Genomic DNA, 22,212 nt, shown 5'->3' with positions numbered 1-22,212 from the left:
AGGCTCTGGGAATAGGAAGCCCAACCAAGGATGCTATAAAGGGAAATGCTGCTGGATATCAACAAGGATAGGGATGCTGGAAAAAAATTTCTTGTGCAAAAAATAAAAGTTATTAAAAATCCACAAAACCAAAGGAAATGGCATGAAATGCTGCACTTGTCATTGTGGTAATGCAAACACTGTATGGTTTGGTAGGTTCGACAGCATGTACAAAATTATAGTCCACCTTTACATTGTAAAAGAAGAGATGACAAAAGTTAAAAAATAGAAATGAAAGAATTAGTTTGTTACATTTCTTATGGTAAACTTGTCTTGAGTTCTCTGAACAAGAAGGAAAGATATAATTATGTTATGTAAAGTTACAAAGGAGACCAAGGGAAGAATTAACACTGGTGACCCAATTGCGGAATGAGAGAGAAGGTGAGAAGATATGGGAGGCTGTTAGTGATTTTCCCATTTTCTATGGCAAAAAGTCAATAAATGTTGTCTCCAATTAATCCACATAACAAATAGAAACCGAAGTACATTACTTAGTGATATAGACATAACACTTTTTGAAAGTGATAGCATGGGAGGAGTAAGTTTTATAATGGAATGTTGTCCTCATTATTTATATTAGATCTCATTAGTATGTTAATGCATAATTTTTATGTGTCATTTTAACTGCACAGAAAATTTTTGGAAAATAAAAGTACATTAGAATTTTAAATGGTAATGATATTCATCTTTTGAAATATTTTTCAAGATGTATTTATTTATTTTAGAAGGGGGAAGGCAGAGAGAGAGGGAAAGAGTGTACTTACTCAGTGCAGAGCCCAAAACCCTGAGATCACAACCTGAGCTGAAGCCAAGAATCAGATGCTTAACCAACTGTACCACCGAGGCACCTATACAGTCTTTTAGATCTGATGGGATGAACTTTTGATTTTATATATTCAAGAAAGAATTATATTTGCATCTTTGTTTTTCAAAAGTCTCTTCCTTAGTGACTATTAAATGTATCATCTTTTGCATATCATAGTCTACAATTAGCAGAAACGTTTCCATTTCATCATTTTTAAAAATTTGTCATCTTATATGTAACTTTCAACACCTAGTTTATTCCATTATCCACCTACCACTAGGTGTCTTTTTCAAAAGGACTTTATCATTTTTATTCTTCAGATCACAGGCAGGTCATATTTTCATTCATTTTGCAAGTCTTGTTAGGTATGAGGGAAACAGACAAAAAGAAGTAGCCCCTGTTTTCCATACGTGTTGTGTTCTAACAAAGATCATTACCTAATTCCCAAATTTGCTGGTTATGGTGCAATACCTCTTTTCTTAGAATATACTTCTTTTGAGTACCTCCTGCCCCTTGAAACTTTATCCTTCTTCACTGTGAGTCAAGTTTTTTTGGTTCTGTCACATTGGGCTGTCTAATCTCAGTTCCCTTAACTTGATCAATTTCCATGACTCAACTGCTTTTAAAATGTAGCTTCCACTTTTTTTTTTTAAATCTCTTTATTTGACACGTTATCCCTTAGTGATCTCTTAGTCACTGACTGTGTATATATTTTTTCTTCTAAGTGCCTGACCTACATATAAGCATTAAGATGTGTCATGGGCCTCTTAAACTTAACTTATCAAAACTGAATTTCCTTTCTGTCCCCTACTCTTACTCAAATGTGCTTCCTTATGTCCTAAGATAACATAGTCCTTGGCATACAGAAGGGGTTCTGATATTTTAGTGTAGGGAAGACCTATTAAAACACTGCTAGAATTTCTAATTCAGAGTTTCTGATTCTATAGGTCTGGAGTGAAAACTTCAAATGTGCATTTCTAACAAGCTCCCCAGTGAAACTGGTGGTTTATCTGCATTTTAACTGCACCTGGAGAAACACTCCTCTAATTTCTAACAGCAATCAGTTAATACTTGTTATATCAATAATTACTCTAAATCGATTGTTTTAAAATATGTAATATGGGCTCAAAAATCAAATTGAACTCAGCATGATTAAATAACAAGAGCTTTAGTCTGAAAGAACAAAGAAGATCATTTGGTGAAATACTCTTTTACTGCAGGTTAGTAAACTCAAGTCTAAGAGGATTAAATGATTCATATGAGGAAAAATAACTATATTCCACAAATCCTGACTTTCCATAAAAATAAAATAACTTTATATGTAACATTTGTATTTAGCTAATCAAGGATTCGTTTTCTAATTCGAGATAGACATTGAGCAGATTGTTTCTCTAGATGAATAGGCCTTTGCCCATAGGCACAGATTTCGTAAAAATGAATTGAAATACTACTGACTTTTAATGCTGTCTCCCATACCTACTGACATCCTTGCAAAGAACAGAGAAATCTAGAGCTTAGTATCCTGGTTTAAGTTAAAGATTCTCACCAGTCCAAACAGTGTTTGGGCAAGCAGTTTTTTGTTTTGTTTTGTTTGTTTTGTTTTTGTTCTTGTTTTTGTTTTGAGAAAAATAAACAGAGATTACATGACCCTAGTGGTCCTGAAGAAAGTTGAATCCTTTATTTGTCCAGAACTGAAAGGCCTTTCATCAATGCAGTAAGTGTCAAAACTGTGGCAGTCCTGTACTCTTTTTGTTTTTGTTTTTGTTTTTATCAGACAGACAGAGATCACAAGTAGTCAGAGAGGCAGGCAAACAGAGGAGGAAGCAGGCTTTCTGCTCAGCAGGGCTAGATCCCAGGACCCTGGGATCATGACCTGAGCTAAAAGCAGAGAATTTAACTCACTGAGCCACCCAGGCACCCCGCAGTCCTGTACTCTTAAGCTGTTTCATTGTTTTCCCAAGTTTGACTATTTAACAGGATTCACCAGACTTCACTCATATGTGGCAAAGGATAGTGCTTTGGAGGAAGAGAATGCAGACTTGCATCCGAGGCCCAAGAGCCCTTCCCCAACGTGAGCACCCTGTGGACTCAATCTTTAGGCAAGTGGAACATGCTGAGTTTCCAGCTTGATCCACCAAAGTATGCACAAGAAGCCTTGGTTTTGGGGGGTGTGGGGAGCTCAGCAACAAAGCTTTCAGTGGCTTTTTAAATAGCCAAGCCAGTTGGGCACCTGGGTGTCTCAGTCAGTTAAATGTCTGCCTTTGGCTCAGGGTCCTGGGATTGAGTTCCTGCTCCACAAGGAGCCTGCTTCTCCCTCTGTCTCTGTCTCTCTCTCTCTCTCTGTCTTTCATGGATAAATAAATAAAATCTTAAAAAAAAAAATAGTCAAGCCAGAATAATCAAACCAGATAAACTAGTTGCAAAGCATTAGTGCAAAGGTTAAACTCGGGATTTCCGGTGAACTGTCAGACCCTAAACAGTACATCAGATATCCCACTGCCCTCTTTTTGACTAAGAGAAAAAAATCAGATGCATGGGTGTCTCTAGAAATAAAGATAGCGCTTTTTCAGTCCAGCTGCAAATCAACGTTATCCTACACAGTAGTCTTCTAGAGGTCACTGAAGCTGCTTTCTTATGGACTTCTTCTTATGAAGCTTCTTTTTTATGGCTGCATGAGGGATCAAGCAGATTGAATCCCAGGTCTGTAGAAGTGGGTTACCAAAATTAAGTAGGCATATAGATTCTGAGCTCTTCAGGAAAAATTAACCTATCCTTCTCAAGTACATGCTAGAAGCCACTTACACACAATGACAGTGAAAGCATCGCTGTCTAAATTTAAAATGCTTAAATCATAATCAAGTTGCTTCCGAGACAGATATATATAGGCTGCAGGCTTTAAATACTTGGGGGACAGTCTGGTGACCAAATAAAGGAAGTCTCATGACAAAGTTGTATTTCCTTTAAGAACACTAATCTCCAAAAGGGAATGTCTTAAAAATAGGAATGTTATGTGAAAGGACAAAAAAATTGAACAAATATAATGGGCTGCTGTTTCTGACTAGATGTATGCATTATTAAGTACCAATTACAATTACACTAATTACGGACAAGGATTTGGGAGACCTCTAAGTCATCAGGAAAAGATGTGAGGGGAAAAAAATTTCCATGTGTTCTCCAAAACACATCATATGTGTTTTTTTAAGGGAAAAATCTTATTCCAGTATGTTTTATTAGCTACTTTTTTTACTTGTATTCAATTTTTATCATCTATGCAATGAAACTCATTTGGGTGGCTCTAAATAATTGTTTCAAAGTATGGTCCCATGACTAGCTACATTTACAACACCAAGGGAGTGTTTCTCTAAGTTAAATGTGTATGGGTCATCTAAGAATTTTTTTTAAGATGTAGACTAATTTCATAGGTCTGGAGTAAAGGCTGAAATTCTCTTCTAATAAGTTACCAGCTAATATCCGTGCTCCTTTTTGAATACCAGAGATTTATTTTTTAAGTGTGTATGTGTATTTGTGTGTATAAGTATATGTGTAAATTCACAAAAACAGATACATCATGGGAATCAATCTCTGGAGTTAAGCCTGAAAATCTGCATTCCCAAAGTCAACTTCACCCCAAGTTTTATCAACAGTTAAGCTTAAGAACTATTTGGTTAGGGGTGCCTGGGTGGCTCAGCGGGTTAAAACCTCTGCCTTCGGCTCAGGTCATGATCTCAGGGTCCTGGGATCGAGCCCCCCATCGGGCTCTCTGCTTGGCAGGGAGCCTGCTTCCTCCTCTCTCTCTGCCTGCCTCTGCCTGCTTGTGATCTCTGTCTGTCAAATAAATGAATAAAATATTTAAAAAATTTTTTTAAAAAAAGAACTATTTGGTTAAATGAACTTAAACGTCTAAGTTAACTTTGGCTCTAAAATTTCGTGGACCTGGCCTCTCACCCTGATATCCTTTAAGTCCTAAATTGAAGGGTGACATATTCTCTCCCTTTTCAGGCCATCTGTGTTGCTTGAGTATCTATGACTTCAAAACAGCTGCCAAGCTCTCTGTCACTAAATTCAAATTTTAATTAGGTCTGATCTTTTGCTAAAAGGTCTAAGATAAAACTTCTTGTTCTACCCAATCTTAGGAAATTCTATATCCAGATGAGGGGCCAAACATCAACATGATACTTCTTTTAGAAAGCAGCGAAAAAAAAGATTCCGAAAAAGTGAAATCATGTTTTTTTTTTTTGTCTCCTCACTGGCTTTTCTGGGGTGACACCCTTGAATTCACTCTGAACTCCTTTTGATGCCCCTCCACATCTCAGTTCTCCACAGGAAATGCTTATCTACTAAATCCCTCGCAGAGTATGTGACGCACAGTAGATGCATTACATCCTAGTACATTAGTTCCTTCCCCTGAAGGATTTCTTCTTTTGGTTACTGTTATTCAACTGTTATTGAATTTAGCACAACAAGGTAACGTGATGATTTCTCATACAGCCTAACAATGTTTTCTAATTTCCTTTTTCCTCTCCCTACAGTATAAGCAAGTGGAACAATATATGTCCTTCCATAAGCTGCCAGCTGATATGCGTCAGAAGATACACGACTACTATGAACACAGATACCAAGGCAAAATCTTTGACGAGGAGAACATTCTCAGTGAACTCAACGATCCTCTGAGAGAGGTAAGATGGACAATCCTCAAGCTCCATGGTACAAGGTCATGGTTTATTTTCTCTTTTCATGGCACATCTTCAAGGCTGTGTTACGACACTACTCAGAGGAAAAGTCAGAACTGAATCTTGACACATCTTTTGTGCCTTTATTCTCCCCTATGGTCTCCCGTATAAAGACTTTTAATTGTTGCGGGGGGGAAAGTACTGGAAAATTGTTCTTATGATCATGATTGTCAGAATGGTTTTATTTTCCATATCTGTGGTTACCAGAGTTCCTTCATCTGTCTTCATTGTCTGTATCTTTCACTCATTCCTCTCGGGTTTACTGAACTATTCATCTTCGTTTTGGTTTCTCATCTCTTCCCATGTTCACTTCACCTGTTTATTAGAACTTACACCCTGATTACAGACTGACCTGAGCTGTTGCAAGTAATTAATTTCTCCTATCTCCTCATTAAAACACTTCAATGTCAGTAATCACCTGTTTGCCTTATAGCTTCTTTACATCCCTCCCTAGAAGGCTTCTCTCTGCCCATGAGAATGTTCTGGTCACTCCTAGACCAAAAGAACACTGGCACGATTGTGCTTATTTCTCACACTGCTTTTCTTTCCCTTCTTTCTTTTACTACCAACCTTCTTACACGATTAATGCGTTCTGTGTAATCATTACATTGTGTGGTTTGATTGCCACTTCTTTACCATAGTTGTTTCCTTGAAAACTATCCATGATCTCTTACTCATCAAAAAGCCTTTGTCTTTGGGTCCTTTGTGGTCCTTTTAAACTGTTAACAAAACACACATCCTGAATCTCTTTTTTGGGCTTCCTTAGCACTGAACCATTACTAAGCCTTTGGCTTTTCATTTTGCATTTCTGAATTTGTTCTTTAGCTTTTTTATTTATCATATCTTTTTGCACCTTAATTCTGTAAATTTTGAGCTCCAAGTTCTCACCAATAACACTATTTTCTTAAAATCTGCATGGTTTTCCCTTGACTCCATATACATAGTAAACTAAGTTATACAGTCATTATCTTCCATTACTAAACCTTTTTTTTTTTTTTTTTACTAAACCATTTTTCTTTTGAAGTCTCTCAGTAAATTTTTTAGTCATTCTCTTAAATTATTTGGAATGTAAAATTGTAGTCTATTTTTTTTATCTTTGTCTGCTCTGCCTGTCCAGTCAATTGCCCAATGCTGTCAGTTCAGTGTGACCGGCCACCCCACACCTGCACCCTGTTTCCTTCCCCACCGCCTTTGTCCTAACCCTAGTCTTCTCACACGGACAGTTAGAGCCGTCTCCTCCGTTTGCCTTCTAGCCTCCGGACCATTTTCTCTAACTACCATTTAAAACATCGATGTCAGATTAATCTTTTTTTTTTTCTTTTCATATGTACGAGCTACTCATTTTTCTGCTGAGAAACTTTCACTCTTTACATATAAAATTATATCAAATTTAGCCTCCCTAGGCTCGTATTCCAGCCCTTCTGTGCTCCAATCTCGGCTAAATCTCCAGCTTTATTCTCCCTGCTGCTCTACGTGTTCCAAAGTGGTCTAACGCCAAACTGTGCAACTTGCTGTTTTGCAGAAATCAATTATAATTTCTCACCTTGCATCATATGTTTTTCAGAACTGTCTGTCATCTGTTAGCAAAATCTAGTTCAAATATTTCTTTATTTACAACTTCTTTTTTTCCCAGCCTAGATTTCATCGCTCTTTTCTCTGACCCCTAATGCACTGAGTCCACAACACGTGTGTGCTCTTTGTCCATTCCTGTCTCTTTTATCATTAATGTTTCTTATTTGTTTTCCCCATTTTCGCTTGAAAGTTCTTAAAAGCAAAGGCTTCTTTATAGTTTAATTTTTCTTGCAATTCTTAGTACATGTAGCATATATTAAATGCTCAGTAAATATTTTCATTGCAACTAAAATCTTTACCATTTATATCTATTCCTAAGCTTCTGCAGTCCCTAAAAGTTATTCATTTTTTTGTTCTGTTCTGTTTTGTTTTGAGCCTTGAATTATCAGTTAAGAGCTTGCCAATAATGGAGCTCAAAATTTGCTGTTGATTAGCTTATTTTCTTTATAAATACCTCAAATAAGAATATCGTTTTTTTTTTCTTTTTTGCTTTAGGAAACACAATTCAAACTTCATTTATTGTTGTATTTTTAAAAATAAAGTAATGGGTTTAAGAAAAAACTGTCAATATGTTTTGCTTTATCTCTTTGTTGGATTACAGAATTTGTTTTGAATTTAAATCCCCTAGGGCCCCTGGGTGGCTCAGTTCACTCAACATAGGGCTCTAGGTCATGATCTCAGGATTATGAGATCGAACCCTGCGTTGGCTCTGTGCTGAGTATGGAGCCTGCTTAAGATTCTCTCTCTAAAAAAAAAAAAAAAAAAAAAAAAAGATGCTCTCTCTACTCGTCCCTCCCCTACTTTCTCCCTTTCTAAAATAAATAAATAAATAAAATAATAATAAATAATAATAATAATTAATAAATCCAAATCCCTTCACCAAAAGGCAGAAGCTCAGGACACTGGAACCAAGCTGGGTTCTCAAGGACCCAGAGGGATTCAAAGACAGGACAGGAGAGGCCATCACAGGAAGACGAATATAATCCAAGAGATAGTATCAGATATTAAGACTAAATCAAAAGACAGGAAGACACTATAAAACTAAGGATATATTTCAAAGAAACAGGAAAGGGGCACCTTGGTGGTTCAGTCAGTTAAGTGTCTTGAGCCTTCAGCTCAAGTCAGGATCCCAGGGTCCTGGGATTGAGCCCCATGTCAGGCTCCCTTCTCAGGGAGCCTGTTTCTCCCTTTCCCTCTGCCACTCCCCCTACTTGTGCTCTCTCTCTCTCTCTCTCTGTCAAATACATAAATAAATTTTTTTTTTAAAGAAAGAAACACAGAAATGTTAGGATTCCAACATAAAATGTCATTGAGGAAATACAGAAAGCCAGAAGAAAAATGAGTGTAAAAGGCCCAATGTTGCTTACTTCAGTGAGAAGCATTCCTCTGTGCTCAAAATGTACAGTGTAGTATAAAATTGGGATTACAAGAACTCCTTCTTAATCATGTGTATTTTATTAACTACCCTTTCTCTTGCCACACAATACCTTAACTCTGATCTTCAATGGAAAAAAATGCACTTTTCATTTTTACCCCATCCACAGCCATATGAGACCACATTAACTCCTACAACTGTTCAGTTACTAAAGTATGACCAGTGGTTTACCTCATATTTTCAGAAACCATAGTTCAGGGTTTCAGCATTTTTTAATTCAACATCTGAAGTGCACTCACAACTGTTCTCCCTGCCTTTGACCTCAGTTAACTCAAATGCATACCGTCACACGGCCACCATATTGCTTGATAGAAAACGTGAGTTTGACAATTCTCCTCTCTTCCTAGAACCTGATTATGATCTCCCATCCCCTAGAGGAAAAAGTCCAATCTCCTTGACATGGCCTATGAGACGCTCGATGCCCTGCCTTCATATTTACTTTTTTCCGTTAATACCTCATCAACAAGAAATTGTTCATAATTTTCTGAGAAAAGAAAAGTGCTGCTAATTGTCTCATTGCTTTTCCTCATGCTATTCTATCTTCACTTTTTCCAACTCAGCTTACATTCCACTTCCTGTCAGGCATTCTTACTCCATATGAACTTCCTCATTAATTTCCCCTGAGCACTCTGTCTCTCACATTGTATTTATCACTTATCAGTTTATTGTTTGTCTCTTTTAAGACTATGAGCTTCTTGGGGTGCCTGGGTGGCTCAGTGGTTAAAGCCTCTGCCTTTGGCTTAGGTCATGATCTCAGGGCCCTGGGATTGAGCCCTGCATCAGGCTCCCTGCTTGGCAGGGAACCCCTCTCCCCAACCCTGCCTGCCTCTCTTGTGATCTTTGTCTGTCAAATAAATAAATAAATAAAATGTAAAAAAAAAAAAAAAAAACAACAACTATGAGCTTCTTGAGGCTGGAGACGATGGCTTAATCTTTATATCTTTCTTGGCAGTTATGGTAGGAACTCAGTAAGTATTTACTGGGTGAATAGCCTTTAACAGAATTATGGCTGAAAAACAGAGATTTGTCTGACTACTTAATAAAATTAGAGATCTTAATAGAATTAGAGATCTGAGCATGATTAAATGCTCAGACACTTAACACCTTAAAAGGTGAAAACGATGTTTTCCATTTATTCTCTGCTTTTCAGTTTTTGCTCATCTAGCATCAGAACCCTGCAAAAGCATATTTTTTTATATTATACCGAGTTAAGACTTTATTAGAATGGAAATAAGATGAGTAGGATAAGAAAGTAAGAAGACACATAGTAATGAGAGAACAAGAGTTGTTATTTAAATAAAACTTGAAGAAGTGTCCTGGTGGGGTGCATAAACAATGAATCTTTAAACACTAAAATAAATAATTAAATTTAATTAAAAATAATGAAATTAAATAAATAAGACTTGAACCTTAAAAAGCCAGACATGTCTTCTGAAGAAAAGTTCAGTAAGAACAGTGAGAAATATATCTTCCTCCCTATGAAATTGGAGTATTATGAACTTACTGTATTAGTCATAGTGGTAGATCACAGGAAATCTTTTTAACTTAGAAGTTAAGGCATCAACTTGGCCAAGGCATATTTTGCTCACTCCTGTGCTCCTAGTGTCTAGAAAGTGCCTGATACACAGAAGACATTGAGTGATTGATATAAATGTCAAATGAGAGAAAGTAGAATACTCAGAAGAGGAAAGCTGGATTGTTTGATATGTATTTTGGGACAGAAGGTAAAAATACAAGATTTGCATAGTATACACATACGCATGCCATATATAATTGCTAATCATATATTCAAAGTTGAGTCAACCACCATTTTATATTGCGACAAAACTTTTAACTTAAAATACTTCATTGTGCAGAAGGCTTATTTTTGTGAAAATATGTAGCCTAATTTGAGATGCTAATATATACTAAAGAGGAATGATTTCTGCTAACACAAGTCTGGGTACTCAGGAATGTATAGAAATGAAAGGTAAGTCAAACCTTCAGCCTCTCAAAAACATATGCAAAAGATCTATTGCTTAAAAATATAAAATGCAATGTTAAAGAATGTGAAAATCATTCTATATTCATGATCAATTAAGCCCTATAATATTTTATCCATTTTTATATCCCAGCTTTTTTTTTTCAGTGTGTCTGAATGCTTTTAAGTATGAAGACTCCCAAAGATGTAAAGTAGCAGTATTTCACTTCCATGACCTTTGAAAGCTCTTACAGAAATCTCATACCACACGTATGCAAATTAGTTGCATTAGTGGATGCTACAGAAACACTGCTTCATTGAGTGCACTCTTCCATTTCCATTTCTGTGGCATAAATTAGGTGATTTATCTTTTCATACGTTGGAGACAAATTGCTGAAATGCCTTTAAAAAATATCTGGTTCATTCTTACTGTTCCTCTTTCAATAAAAGTGGTACCTCCTCAAAGAGGTCTTCCTGAGAAGTTTATCTAAATTAGTTCTTTTGAAGTCCTTCTCCATCACATAAGCCTTTTAGTTGTGTACATACCCCTGTGTGGTCTGGGATCCAAGAAGGCATGAACTTTATCCTTCTTGATTTCCACCATATCTTCAGTCTTCAGTTCATACTTAATAACTACTTACTGGATAAAGAAATGCAAAGAAAGTTTGGATGTCACACCTTGAAAATCATCTCAAGGAATCATTGATTGTTAGAGCTCAAAGAGAGCATTTTATCAACAAAACAGTGGTGTTCATGTGGATAAAAAGTGATGCCCAGAACTCTGAAGTGCTCTGGCCAGAGAATATTCTTAGTATCACTTTTGATCATACTATGGAAAATGTGGATTCTCATGTATAACAAAAGGATGCTGGATTCCTCTGTGATTGTGATTTTTATGTATATACCTTTTATGTATATACCTTGCCTTTTTTTTCTATTCTATACGAAGTCTTCCCAGAGTATTGTCAGTGGCTCATGGAACAAACATTGTTGGTCTCCCTCTCCAAACTGAAGTAGGAGCCACCTCAGGTTGGAGAAGATTCAGGGTGGCAGATGAAGTTGTGCATCCATCCTCAGGTTAGGCCATAATGACCTGAACACTGGCTCTGTGAGAATTGTCAGCATTCTCAGAAGTGATCTTTTCACTGTGAACTAAAATACTTGGACCAGAACAACCATAATATTCTGAGAAAAGTGTTTACGATGATACTCAGAAGCTTGGCATTGTGAATTAAAGCTATTATTTTATGATCTATATATTCATTATCTATAATCTTTAATCTCTAGTTCCTCTATGGCTGTATATAGTCAAAATTCTGCGTCTGCAAAGCCCAAATTAATCTCTGGAAACCGCCCCACACTCCACACACTTCTTTGACCTGGCTCTGGTTATAGAAAGCTTTTCTTTCTTCTGCTTCCATTCACCTATAATAAGCTCCTATTCTCCCCTAGCTGCTCAAGAAGACCCAGTTTAATTGTTTTAAACTATCCAGTTTAAATCCCTTTTATAATACTCTCAGTGCCATTAATAGTCATGTGTATCTTCAGTTGTACAACAAACAATGAATGAGAAGCTACTATGGAGGGGCTATGCAGGATCAAGGTTAAGTGCATGGCCCTGGTTCCACCAACACAATTTAAATCCAGCTCCACAACCTACTCTATGTATGACTTTGGGCCATTTAGTAACTTGCATATATTTCACTTTCCTCATTTTTGAATGTGGATGATGGTGATAATAACTACCTCATAGAGATGTTATAAAGATTAAATGAACAAAAAGTATAAAAAATTAGAAATGCATCAGGCACACAGTAAGTGCACGGTAAAATTTAATTTTTGGTATTACTCTGATTCAATGAAGAGTAAGATACAGTCCCAGCTCTCACGGCTCTTGTGGCCTAGGGACAAAAATCTCAATAGCCAATTATAACTGTGCGTAAGGGCCATGAGGGGGTCATTCAGAGGGTGTTAGCCAAACACAGGAGAGACAACAAGCCCAGCCTTATCATATGTCTCATTTCTTCTGGAATGTAGTCAAACAATCTGCTGATAAGTTCTTCCTTCATTTTAACAGCCAGCTTTCTGGAGACAATGTCTTAGCATTAAAATTTGGCATTAAAATGTTAGGATCATAGGACTGATTAGCAAAAGCAGGAAGTGTATTTAAAACTAAAAAATTAATTAGAAGAATTCTGTGACCTCTACCCCTTTGCTTATGAGAGCCTGTTGGAATGTGTACAAAGTAAAAAGGTCTATTTTTAACATGATCAGATTTATACTTACTCGATTAGAGCAAAATGGCAAACTTAACTGTGGAGAAAGAGGTTAATGCCCTTCGAGCCTGTCTCCAAAGTTCAGAACTGATCTATTTTTAAACAATGGAGTGTGAAGAGCCACGGGCTGAAAATAGGTACAGATCATGTGTCCCAGTAGAATATATGATGTCAGTATATTTCATTTTCACAGAACATGAATCAGGCTGAGAGTATAATACTGTCCTTCTGACCTTTAATTTGTTGAATACACTATTAGGGAAGAAAGCATAATCTGAATGCGTGTTTACTTGTGCAATTCTGAATCGTTGAAGTACATACTTGTTGCGTTTTAAAATACCCTGTAAAATGTGTTTAGTTAAGATTAACTAAAACAGGCTAGAATCATAATTGAAAAGTTATACAAGGATCTTATAAACTATCAGATATTCATGTAACAGGCACAGGAATAAAAGGCTAGAAAAACTTTAAGTGGCCTGGTTATGGTCACATTGCCAAACAAAGAAATTGACTATCCTTCTTTCGGTGTATTTTCCCTTGCATTCCTAGTTTCTAGAAAACAAATGGACAAAAAACATTTATCAATTTCTTAATGTGTGCAAAACATTGATCCAGGCGTGATGGGAAGGTAAATTGTAAAATATGATTTCAGTCTCAAAGTGCCTACCATATGCTTGTAAGGCACAAGATATAAATACATGGAAAAAAATAAACGATGAAAAAAAGTTAAAGTACATTACTAAAAATACCAGAAATGTAAAAAGTTCACATATAGTTAATTACCAGAGCAAAGCTGACACTCCATACTGAAATTCTAAATGGATTGAAGACATACATGTGCAACTTGAAACCATAAAACTCTTAGTAGAAAACACAGGGAAAAAGCTTCTTGATGTTGATGTTGGCAGTGATTTTTTTTGGATGTGACACCTAAAGCACAAGTGACAAAAGCAAACATAAATAAGTGGGACTACATGAAACCAAAAAGCTTCTGCACAGCCGGAGACACGATTAGCAAAATGAAAGACAACCTATGGCATGGGAGGAGATGTTTGCTGACCCCACCTGTGATAAGAGGTGAATATCCAATATATACAAGGGACTCAACTCGAGAGCAGGAAAATAATAGTCCAATAGAAGTACGCAAAGGATGAGAATAGACTTTTTTTTTCCCCAAAGTAGATACTCAAATGCCCAGCAGGTAGGTAGAAGGGTACACAACATCATTAGTCATCAGGGAAATGGAAATTAAAGCTACACTGAGATATCACTTCACATTTGTTAGAATGGGTATTATTAAAAGACAGGCTATAACAAGTGCTGGTGAGGATGTGGAAGGGATATCAGCGAAGGGGAGTGGGGAAGAGAACATGCATTATTACAGTGAGAGGAAGCCAGACCACTGGGCCTTTTCCTTGATTTTTCCTAACGTCGTTCATTACTTCCCTCCTTCCTCCCCTACAAGGTTTCTCTAGGGGCATCGTTTACTTCTAGGACTTTAAAAATTAGTCCTGTGCAATACTATATAATTCCAATTATATGAGGTCCCTGGAATAGACAAATTCATAGAAACAGAAAGTAAGAGGCGTCACCAGGGACTGACGGTAGGGGGAAGGGGGGATTATTGTTTAATAGTTTCCAGAGTTCTTGCTGCCAATGATGGAAGGTCATTCGATGGAGTGATGGTTCACAAAGCATGGTGAACATATTTGCAAACTGCACAATGTTTGATATTATAAAATTGTTATATATATTTTATGAAAATTAAAAAAAAATAATAATCTTATAAAATAGCACCCAGTCCTGTATCTCTAGATCTTTAGAGCCATTTCCGCCTGCCACCTGCTCTTGTCACCTGACGGCCCGAGATGCTTCCAACTCAATACAAAAATAAAGCAAAATCCTTTCTCCATATAGATGAATATCTTTGGGGATTTATTTCTCCCCAGATCAAAGAGCTCAGAAGTTGTTAAAGTATATGGGTTGTGTTCCCTGTCATTTCCGAGTGACCCTAACTGGATTAGTTTGCCGCTGTCCACTCCCTCAGTTTCGGAGCTGGGGCTCCTCTGGTTCTTGGCAGATATTCAGAAGAGAGCAGCTTCCTTCTTTCTGCCACATTCTACCAGCCTAACTTGCTCTGTAAGTTTGCTAGGTTGCCGTAAGAAAATACAACAGATTGCATTGCTTAAATGACAGAATTGTGTTTTTTCATTCTTATGTAGGCTGCAAGTTCAAAATCAAGGGGCCGGTAGAGTTGGAGCTTTCTGACACCTCTCTTCTTGGTGTACAGTTGTCCGCCCTCTCCCTCTGTCCTCCGGTGGTCTTTTCTCTGTGCTAACATATGCCAGGTGTCTGTTTCCTCTCCTTATAAGGACACCTTCCAAAGAGGATCACTGGGAATTAGGGCTTCAACATATGCATCTGGGGATGATACAATTCAGCCTATAACACTTGCCAACACAGCGCTGTGCTCCACGCAAGTCTAGCTAGCATGACATGTAAATGAATGTTTAATGAACCTTAGAATGCTGCCTGGTTTTAGGGCCTGGCCTGATTTCCTCATGTCCTTTGCACATGTACATATGCTATTAAACACAGAGTATTTATGTTACTGACCACTAATGATGAAAATGAATTTATGACAATTGTATTTTAAATTCTCAAATATAGGTTCTTATCCAATTCTCCAATACCAAACTCCTTCTCTTGGGATTGTCTTCTAACTCACACTACTAACTGTTGGTTCCATTTTAATAATATATTTTTTTTTAGTTCAGCCTATTTCTGGATACCAGTCTGCTTTGTTTGCTGTTTGACAGTTCAGATCAGTCTATGTTTACCACGTCAGATAGGCTTAACACTTACTCTGCAAATTATTCTTACAACTTGCTTACTGCTTGTAAGCCCCCAGAGCTGCATCCTGATGGAGTTTATACAACTCCTTGTAGGGTGTCAGCCTGGGATACTACACAGCAGGACCAAGATACAGAGTCTCCAATACACACACATCTTTTCAATACACAATTCCTTAATATAGGTTTGCTCTTCTGTTCCTACCTCTTTTTCCTTGCTTCATAATCAAATTTAAGTGAATGTTAGGAGAATTTTCTGTCACTGTCATTATTCTGCCTGGTACCTAGTAGAGCAGTATGTCCCTGTGTTCTAGGAAAACAGATCAATGGCACGATGCTTAGACTATCTTAACTTCAAACTTCATTTGCATTTGTATTGTAAGGCTTAAATGAGATTTACTATCTCAAAACCAAATTAGATGCCTTTGAGAACTGTAGCAACAGAAAACATTAAAATGTTTGAATCTGTCCATCTCAAAATTCATCTTGTTCTGATCAATCCTTTACAAGCAGGCAGATTTCACTGAAGCCACTTCAGCATAATTGGCCATTTGTATATGCAGAGATTTTAGACTAATTGCCTTTAACATAATTTGAAGAGACTATTGATCTAGCAACTAATGATATAGCTGGGTTGCAAAATAAGTAATGGTGAAAAATGTCAGTAGGAAAGAGGCTATTGCAGACTATTTCTCTGTATCTCTACTGGGCTTTTCTTATTATAGCTATGACTAACACAAGATGGAATATCATGTGGCCATTAAAAAGAATAGCAACTAGGACCATGTCTCAAAATAGGAAATATTTTATATTATAAAGATAGGGAAAAAGGAACAAATATTGAATGTATATTGTGATTATAAATATATTAAGGTGAATAAAAGTTTGTCTTAAGGAATATATACACATATTAAAACATTTATTAAGGTGATAAAAATACAGAGATTTGGGCTCCTGGGTGGCTCAATGGGTTAAGCTGCTGCCTTCAGCTCAGGTCATGATCTCAGAGTCCTGGGATCGAGTCCCGCATCGGGCTCTCTGCTCAGCGGGGAGCCTGCTTCCCTCTCTCTTCCTCTGCCTGCCTCTCTGTGTCTACTTGTGATCTGTCTCTGTCAAATAAATAAATAAAATCTTAAAAAAAAAGAAATATAAATTCTTAAAAAAAAATACAGAGATTTTTTTCTCATATATTTTAAGAGATGTGTGTATAGGCATTTTTTTTTAAAGATTTTTTTCGATGCATCTCTTAGCTAGTACACAAATACTTGATTACTTCTTTAATGAAATGGAAAACTACAATAGACTAAAATTGAGGCATTCCATATTAATTCAGCAATCCTCCTTTTTCTACTTCTAAACACTTTTAACTCTCCCCAAACAAATGTTAAGGGTAAATGTTCCTTAGTTTTGTAGTCTATTACATAGTTTTTGATATTGAGATTATTTAGGAGTTGCAGTGAAAGCTTTCTTTAAAAAATAAGACAGATGATCTCGATTAGACAAATAGATTACCTTAAATCTTCCCAATAAGATATAGAAATCAAGGGAAATGCTTTCAGTTTAAGAAATTGAAGCAGTACCTAACTTGTTTCCCGATGTTTGGACAAATGTTTAGAACGTTTTTAAGCATGAAGATATGCCAGAATGGACCGATTTTCTCACACATGCAGTCCACCATCTTGCAAGTTAGAAGGCAAACACCCAGATCAGTACAAGCCAGTTGGGAATGCTGAGGAAAATTGTTTTTAAATTGCTTCATGTGTTTCCTTTCTTAAAAAAAATAATAGAATGTGTATGTACAATTCACCTTCCGAATTTATTATATCAATGGAACATCTTTATTATAAGAATTCTGTATTTTATTCCTTGGCTTTAGCCACAAGAGAATTTCACTGACTCTCCCCTAAGAATATCTTATCATTTTCTTCTTCAGAAGCTCTGCACTCACCTTATCTTTTGTTTTGAATCAACAATCCCCACTTTTTTTTTGAACGTGACTCAGTATCCTTTTCCCAAATTACCTTGAAACATTTGTTCTTTATAAATATAGAATATATAGTCTATACAATTCATTTGATATTAATATTATTTTATAGTACAGCTATAAATTACAGTGCTTAAAACAGATAACACTGAGTAAACTTTATTAATGTTTTACTTGTGTTAATTTAATTATCATAATCTATGATAGAGTTGCTATGTTATCTCCATTTTACAGATGGGAAGATTGAAATTTGAAGAATCTGAGTCACTTTCTGTGGGCACAGAGCCATTTAGTTTTGGAATCAGGGATTGAATGTATGTGCGCACACACGCACAGGGAGAGAGAGAGAGACTAACCCATATACATATTTTTTTACTACCTATATTATACTGAATATATACACGTATATCTTCGTCCCTTAACTAGGTGTAAACTTTCAGATACATCTTTATTTTAGGAACCATGGTTTCCAAACCTGATTGCTTATAACTTTGAGTGTGTTATTGAAAGTAGAGATTTTGAGTCATATCCGCTGGAGATGTAGCTCCAGATTCTTTTCAGATTCTCCAGATTCTCTCCTCAGAATTCAAGCCTGGTAAACTGAATTTTAGTAAGTGCCATAAATGTGTCCACAAGATTATCCTCTTCCTCTGAAAAGTGACAAAGAGGAGAATGTCATCTTTGGCAGGTCATTGAATCCTTTTTTTTCTTTAATCTACATGAGAGCCACAAGGAGGGCAAAGACCCATGGAACAATCCTGAATAGTTTGTTTTATTTTCCAAGAAATAAAGGCATTCAGATTCAGGTTTTTAAAAATAATTGTTGTGGGTAAAATAAAAATAGCCAAGTTCATTGCCATCCGTTTGCTGCCCCACAATCAACAAAGACTCATGTCAGACTCTCAAAATACGTAAATTTCAAAAGAACAAATTTATGGGTAATACCGAAATCTTTCAGGTATGTGGTAATACCAGATATGCTCCAAAGTAAGATAGCTTCTTAGAATCCATCAAACCCCTAAGTTGGAGAGCTCGGTCGCCCAGCAAACCATGGTTATTCCTCTTGCAAGTGTGTGGTCTTTAGCAGATTATTCAGTCTCTTTTGTAAAATGGAGTAGTAATAATACTTAAGTAATAATACTTTGCAAGGATAAAATAAATTAATGCTTGTAAAAGATTTAAAGCCATACCTGGATACTGGAAAGCATACAAAAAAAATAGTCTCTTATTTTTATTATGTTCATTCTTAAAATTATCCTTACCTTAAAAAAAAAAAAAGACAAAACCCTAACACATCCACTTACTCCAGTTCTCACCAGTCCCAGTTTCTGAACTGGGGGAAATATCCGCTGAACGGATATTAGCAGCACTCTTTTATAGGATCTCCTAGGGGATAAAGTGTCAGTTGACGTAGATTTGACTATATTTGTTTATTCGTGTTTGATGTTAATATAGAAGTCGTATGTCTGGATGACATTGGAATGTCTAATATAAGTTCTTAGAAGGAAGGTCTTGTGTGTTCTGCAAAGTCTAAAAATACAGGGTGTGTTGGGTGTAGGAATTTAGCAATGTAACAGCAGCTCTGTTTTGTTAAGATACTCTATGATTCATTATTGTAATGATGGTAATTATATTTATAGCCACCATGCTTAAAACATTTTAGAACTATACTGTGTAGAATAAAATAAAGTAGAATGGAAGAGAACTAAATGTTTTACAAAATGGAACTTTCCCCAATGATACTTAAGTTATTGGTAAAGAAATATAGTGTTTCAAGGAGACTTAAAATATTACTATTCTTTTTAATAATGACCAAAAAAATATTGCTTAACTTTATCAGGGTCTCAGACTTTGCATAATTCCTAAGTACTGGTTTATGGTTAAAATAAATCCTTTGTGGGGCACCTGGGTAGCTCAATTGGTTAGGCCTCTGCCTTTGACTCAGATCATGATTTCAGGGTCCCAGGATAGAGCCTCATGCTCAGCACAGAGTCTTCTTCTCCCTCTGCCCTTCCATCCCCTTGTGTGTTCTCTCTCCCTCTCAAATAAATAATCTTTTAAAAAATTAATTTAAAATCCTTTGTAAAGCTCTCTCTCTCTCTCTCTGTTTATACATATATATACAAAATCCAATTTCCTGATTGTCATAAAGTTAAACCAAAAAAATAAGAAAAAATTAATGCTGAGAGTAAAAAGGCAAGTCACAGATGAGGAGAAGATATTTACAAAGTATATCCCAACCAAGAACTCATGTCAAGACTATAAGAAGAACTCCAACAACAGGAAAAAAAAAAAAATAGGAAAATTTGACTGGGCAGTTCACCAAACAGGATATTTATCTGATCAGTAAGCCTATAAAAATGTGCATAACAACATTAATCATTGGGGAAATGTAAGATAAAACTGCAATGGGAAAAAAATGTAAAAACAGTAAGATATCTCTGCATACCTACTAATGGCTAATATCAAAGAATGTGAGAAAAATAATACAATCATTTTAGAAAACTTTTGCTAGTATCCACTAAAATTAAATATAAGCTTACCTTATCACCCAGTAATTCCAATATAAGGTAAATAAATATTCAAGAGAAATCAGTGCAGGTATAGCCATTGTGGAAAACAGTACAGAGGTTTCTCAAAAAGTTAAAAATAGAACTGCCTTACAATTCAGCAGTTGCATTTCTGGATGTTTACCCAAAGACTACAAAAACACTAATTCAAAGGGATACATGCACCCCAGTGTTTATTGCAGCAGAGTCTACAGTAGTCAAACCATGGAAACAGCCCAAGTGTCCGCTGACAATGGATGAATATGGATAGAGAGGTTGTGGTTATACATTTGAAAATTCACTTTAGATTTGTGCACTTTACTCTGTCTGAATGATACTTTAAAAAATATTCTCTAGTCTGGGACCAAACAATGAACATAAATAATTCTATCATACTTGAGCAAAACAAGACAAAGGAGCGCTGGAAAGGAAAGACTTTCATATTTTAAATAAACTGACATATCAAAGTAAGATCAAATGCAGTGTTCTTCATTGTTGTTTACTGTATTACGCTTTTATTTAGTAGAGAAAAGTTTGTTTGGAATTTCAACAGATTTGTCTATTTTCCCGTGCTTTTTAATTTACTCCGTTGTTTAATTATATTGTATAAATATGGTCTCATGATTATTTATTTTGTACTTTGGGATTAATCTAACACTACATTCTTTACTGTTATACCAATCGTTAAAACTTTCGCTATTGGTAGCTCTTTCCTTTGGCCCCTTTGAAATACACTCATCTTTGTGGAATTTTTTTTTTTTTTGGATGATTGTATTTCTTTGTTTTTTACGACATCTATACTTTCTGTTACTACAAGACGCTCCAGGAAGAAAAAGATTACAATTTTTTAAGTGTTTACAGTAAGCTTGCTAATATGGAGTACCTTATTTAGGTCAGGGCCCTGTCTGATTCCCTTAAGAATGGAGCATTCCTCAGTTTAATGCATATGGTCAATACTTCTAACTCAAGCCAGACGTATTGCTAAAATAGCTTATTATAAAAACTGCCATAAAGAACATAGATGGAAATTAGAGATATTAATAACTTAACTGTGTGTCTCAGTTAAGTCAGTGTGCTATAAGGGACTGTGATTGATGGAGGAGGAGCTTTAAAAGTCTTGTTTTACATATGGAGAGATATTAATAACTTTATTAAATATGTTCTCTAAGAAAATGTGCTATAAAGAAATGTGATTGATGGAGAAGAGCTTTTAAAAGTTTTGCTTCATTTCTAGACTTACATGATGTTTCTATTAAAGTATATACCCTTGAAGCAAGCCAATTTTATAGGAGGAGAGAGGGCTTTTAAATGCAAATAACTTTCTAATTACATTTTTTCTCATCAAATGCTTGTTAGAATTTATAGTTTCAATCTGATAGTCATCACATTGAGGGTAAAAGTTCCACAGAGAGGGAGAAAATTAATGGATTCCTTTAAGCCATAACAATAATATGAAATTATCCCCGCGGTGTTACAATCAAGGCAGTTACAATAGGTGTACCTGAACAGGCAATGCGTCATAGAAAAAGTTATTCATATAAATAAAGTACAGCTACATTGTTTATAAAATATACTTCCAATTATTTTCTAAAATAAAGAGTGAGAGAACAATGAAGAGAAAAGTTGTGTAGTTGAAATCCAAAAAACAGATAGAAGAATTCTCTGTTTTATTATTTTTGTTTGAAATTTCTGATTTTCTCTGCAACTTGACTTATGTTCACTTTCCCCCACAGTATTCTTCTTTGCCATTTTGCATGTGAAATCATTCATTCAGACAGTCAATCTGGTCCTTTTAATGACCTCTCTGTCTTCTTTCAACTCCTGTGGTTACCTTGAGTACCTTGAGTGGTTCACCTTTTGTCTTCTTGAAGTTTTTGTACAGAAAGATTTTGAATAATAAAAAACACATTTTTATACACCAGAGACTTGTTTCTCAAGCTGTTTGCTTGAGAGAGCTTTCTAGGAGTTTTAAGTAAATATCTCCCGATGGGAACAAAACTAGTCTTTGCG

General features: G+C 35.9%; 1 protein-coding gene across 1 annotated transcript in view; it reads left to right on the top strand.

Moving 5' to 3' along the window:
- The window catches only part of HCN1 (hyperpolarization activated cyclic nucleotide gated potassium channel 1), a 392,857-nt gene that overhangs the window by 316,042 nt on the left and 54,603 nt on the right, over positions 1-22,212 (top strand). The window contains exon 5 of the mRNA XM_004737910.3: positions 5,374-5,520. Coding sequence (XP_004737967.2) covers positions 5,374-5,520 — 147 coding nt within the window. The remainder of the gene's footprint in view (positions 1-5,373; positions 5,521-22,212) is intronic.

This window comes from Mustela putorius, unplaced genomic scaffold (assembly GCF_011764305.1).
Source record: "Mustela putorius furo isolate JIRA1106 unplaced genomic scaffold, ASM1176430v1.1 tig00000407_pilon_pilon_pilon, whole genome shotgun sequence".
Taxonomy (NCBI): domain Eukaryota; kingdom Metazoa; phylum Chordata; class Mammalia; order Carnivora; family Mustelidae; genus Mustela; species Mustela putorius.
Note: the sequence above shows the minus strand (reverse complement) of the source record. Positions and strands in the feature narration are given on the sequence as shown.